General features: G+C 49.0%; 1 protein-coding gene across 1 annotated transcript in view; it reads right to left on the bottom strand.

Moving 5' to 3' along the window:
- The window catches only part of Igfbp6 (insulin-like growth factor binding protein 6), a 6,611-nt gene that overhangs the window by 1,245 nt on the left and 1,543 nt on the right, over positions 1 to 3,823 (bottom strand). The window contains exons 2-3 of the mRNA XM_013032471.1: positions 696 to 835; positions 442 to 561 (exon numbers count right to left, since the gene is read on the bottom strand). Of these exons, the coding sequence (XP_012887925.1) occupies positions 442 to 561; positions 696 to 835 (260 nt within the window). The remainder of the gene's footprint in view (positions 1 to 441; positions 562 to 695; positions 836 to 3,823) is intronic.

Here is a 3,823-nt window from a genome sequence, read left to right as displayed (position 1 = left end):
CCACTTCCAGTTTTTTCTGTTTATGTGGTGCTGAGGAATCGAACCCAGGGCCTCATGCATGCAAGGCAAGCACTCTACCACTGAGCCACCTTCCCATCCCCTCTTTCCTTCTTTCTTTATTTTTCTTTCTTTTTTTTGCAACCCTGGGGCTTGAACTCGGGGCCTGTGCTCCATCCCTGAGTTTTTCTTTTGCTCAAGGCTAGCACTCTACCACTTGAACAACAGCACCACTTGAACAACAGCACCACTTCTGGCTTTGTTTATGTGATACTGAGGAATTGAACCCAGGGTTTCATGCATGCTGGGCAAGCACTCTACCACTAAGTCATATTCCCAGTCCAGCCCCCAAGGACAGTCATCTTTATGCAACTTTATAAGGCAGTCCTCCCCTCCCCATTCCCTGGCAGGAACCTTATACTGGGAATGGAGGAGTTGTCTTACCTGCTGTTTCTGGTAGAAGCCTTGGTGATCACAATTAGGCACATAGAGGGGCTGAGCCCCCCGGAAGATCTCTGTCTGGAGTTGCTGCAGCACTGAATCCAGATGTCTGCGGCAGGGGCCCTGGAGGGAGAATGGGCAGCTCAGTGCTAGGACTGGCATTGGAGACTTCTCTAAGTCCACAGAGAGGTGGAAGTCTCTAGTGAAAATCTCTAGAAATTCCGATCCTTTTATTCCCTTCCCAGCCCTGGACGCACCATCTCAGTGTCTTGGACACCCCCAGGATTGGCCCTGGAGGAAGTGCTGGAGGCCTCTGGGTTCCTCTGTTGGTCTCTGCGGTTCATGTCCTGTGAGCGGGTTGCACCTCGGTGGGGTTTACTCTCCTTAGGATTCTCCCCTATGGATGTAGAAGGATGGGGAAGCAAGGAATCAAGCAGGTGCCAAAGACCAGCCTGCCCTCCCCACATACTTGAAGTGGGAGTGACAGAGGGTCTTATGGATTAGGAGAAGCTGAGATGGGCATTAGAATCTGATTCCTTTGTGACCTTATCCTGGCCACAATTTCTCTCTGTAAGAAACAGTTATATTACTATTACTTTTCCTAATAACACTCTCCAGAGTAAGTGTGTGTGTGTGTCAGTGTGTCACTTGAGCCACAGCTTCCACTTCTGGCTTTCTATTGGTTAACTGGAAATTAGAGTCTCATGGACTTTCCTGCCTATGGACTTTCCTGAGGCAAAGATCTCAGTCTCCTGAATAGCTAGGATTACAGGTGTGAGCCCTTAGCACCCAGCTCTCCAAAGTCATTTTAAGGATTACAAGGGAGAAGCATTTTAGGAGGCAAAATTTCCAAGAACCATGAAGCGCTATGGTTTATTTAAAGGCATTCGGCTTACGGTGGAAAAAGCCAGCTGTTCTACCAGAGACCAGAAGAGGGCGCACTAAGCCAGGGAGATGGGGCAGGAGGGCAATGGAAATAGAGGGGGTCAACTGGGACCCAACTGGAATGTGTGTCCCTGTTGTGACCCTGCTGTGACTCAGCCCACCCATCGCAGGCTTGAAATGTGGTTACTTTGGGTGTACTGCAATGGGAATCTCTTTTTTTCTAGTCCTGTGGCCCAGCCCAGATCAACCACAGTGGTTCCAGCAGCATCTGGATTTCATCCTGAACCAGGATGGGCTGAGGCAGATTACATAGGAGCACGAAGTGAGGGAAAAGTTGCCAAGCTACAGGTTGCTCCTAGCTCTGGAGAGAGTTTCTGAGGGACATAGGGATAGCCCAGGCCTGGAAAAGGGTGAAAAACAAATTCAGAGGTAGGAAACCCAGAGATCGGAAACATGTACTGCTTAGACTTTACCCCAGCTGTAAAATTAAATATGAGAACTCCTAAAGGGAGTCCATCTCCTTACCTGAGACAAGTTCCCATCTGCATTCTACTCTCACCCCAATAGTACTTTTCCTCTGTAATCCTCTTTTTCTTTTCTTTTTTCCAGTCATGGGGCCTGAACTCTGGGCCTGGGCACTGACCCTCAGCTCTTCAGCTCGAGACTAGCACTCTACCACTTGAGCCATAGTGCCACTTCCAGATTTTTCTGCTTATGTGGTGCTGAGGAATTGAACCCTGGGCCTCATGCACGCAAAGCAAGCGCTATATCATTGAGCCACCTTCCCAGCCCAATCCTCTTATTCCTCTTCCTCAAGGTCACCTATTCTTCTTAGATGTTGTCCCTCAATCCGTAGATTAGAGACCCAACCATAACCACACTCCAAATTGCCTTTCTTCAACCTGCCCAGATCCCAGGTCACTCTTTATAAGAGAACCCCTAAGCTGTACACTGGTCGCTCAGGCCTATAGTCCTAGCTATGCAGGAGATTGAGATTTGAGGCTTTCTGTTCAAAGCCAGCATGGGCAGGAACATCTGCAAGACTCTAATCTCTAGTTAACTAACAAAAAGCTAGAGGTGAAGGTATGGCTCAAGTGGTAGAGCACTAGCTTTGAGTGGAGAAAGCTAAGGGACAGCTCAGGCCCTTCGTTCAAGCCCTAGTACTTGCACACACGTGGGTACACAAAGAGAGAGGGAGGAGAGAGAGAGAGAGAGAGAGAGAGAGAGAACACCCTTACAAGACTGGCAACTGGCAACTGGCACTTGGGACTGAAAGAAAGTCCAAGTTCAGGGGCTGGGAAGGTAGCTCAGTGGTAGAGCGCTTGTCTTGCATGCATGAGGCCCTGGATTCGATTCCTCAGCACCACACAAGCAGAAAACTGGAAGTGGTGCTTTGACTCAAGTGCCTAGGCCCAGAGTTCAGGCCCCACAATTGACCAAAAGAAAAAGAAAAAAGAAAATCCAAGTTCAATTTCTCATTCCTTTCCGTGGAAAAATCAGAAGCTGAGCTGCCTTTGGGGATGGGGCAGTTTGCCTGGCCTGCCCCTCCCATCTCTATCTTTCCCGAGCTGACTCACTTCTGTGCTACCCACCCAATGACTCAGTTTCCTATGTTCTTCCCTGGAGTCCAGTGGAATGGTGAGAGTGGAGGGTTCCAAATAGGTTTAAGTCATATAAGTGATTTGGCCCATTGTCTTCTTTTCTCACATCTTTCTCCCTCCCCAAGCACTCCAAGCAGGGCCTTCCTTCTGTACCCAGTCTAGTCTAGTAAGCTCCAGGCATCTTCTGTGCTCCTTTTTCAGATGCTTGTTAAAACTGCCATTAAGAGGAGAGCAGGGCCTGGCGCTGGTGGCTCACACCTGTAATCCTAGCTATTCAGGAGGCTGAGATCTGAGGATCGCAGTTCAAAGCCAGCCCAGGCAAGAAAGTCTGTGAGACTCTTATCTCCAATAAACTTCTCAGAAAACTGGAAGTGGCACTGTGGCTCAAGTGGTAGAGTGCTAGCCTTGAGCTGAAGAGCTCAGGGACAGTGCCCAGGCCCAGAGTTCAAGCCCCATGACCAACAACAACAACAAAAAAAAAAAAGAAAGAAAGAAGGAAAAAGGAGGAGAGCAGGGTCAAGGGCTGTAGGCTTACTCCTGAACCTAGCTACTTAGGAAGCTGAGATCTGAAGATCAAGGTATAAAGCCAGCCCCAACAGGAAAATTCTTGAGACTCTTATCTCCAATTAGTGACCAAAAAGCCGAAGTGGAGCTGTGGCTTAAGTGTTAGAACACTAGCCTTCCCTGAGCTCAAACCCCAGGCACAAAAGAAAGACAGACAGACAGACAGACAGAGACAGAGAGACACAGAGACAGAGACAGAGAGAGAACAGGATTGAAAGTGTGGCCCAGGGGCTGGGAAGGTGGCTCAGTGGTAGAGCGCTTGCCTTGCATTCATGAGACCCTGGGTTCGATTCCTCAGCACTACATAAGTAGAATAAAAACCGGAAGTGGCGCTG

This window comes from Dipodomys ordii, unplaced genomic scaffold, assembly GCF_000151885.1.
Source record: "Dipodomys ordii isolate 6190 unplaced genomic scaffold, Dord_2.0 Scaffold155, whole genome shotgun sequence".
NCBI classification, from domain to species: domain Eukaryota; kingdom Metazoa; phylum Chordata; class Mammalia; order Rodentia; family Heteromyidae; genus Dipodomys; species Dipodomys ordii.
This window is presented reverse-complemented; position numbering and strand designations above follow the sequence as displayed.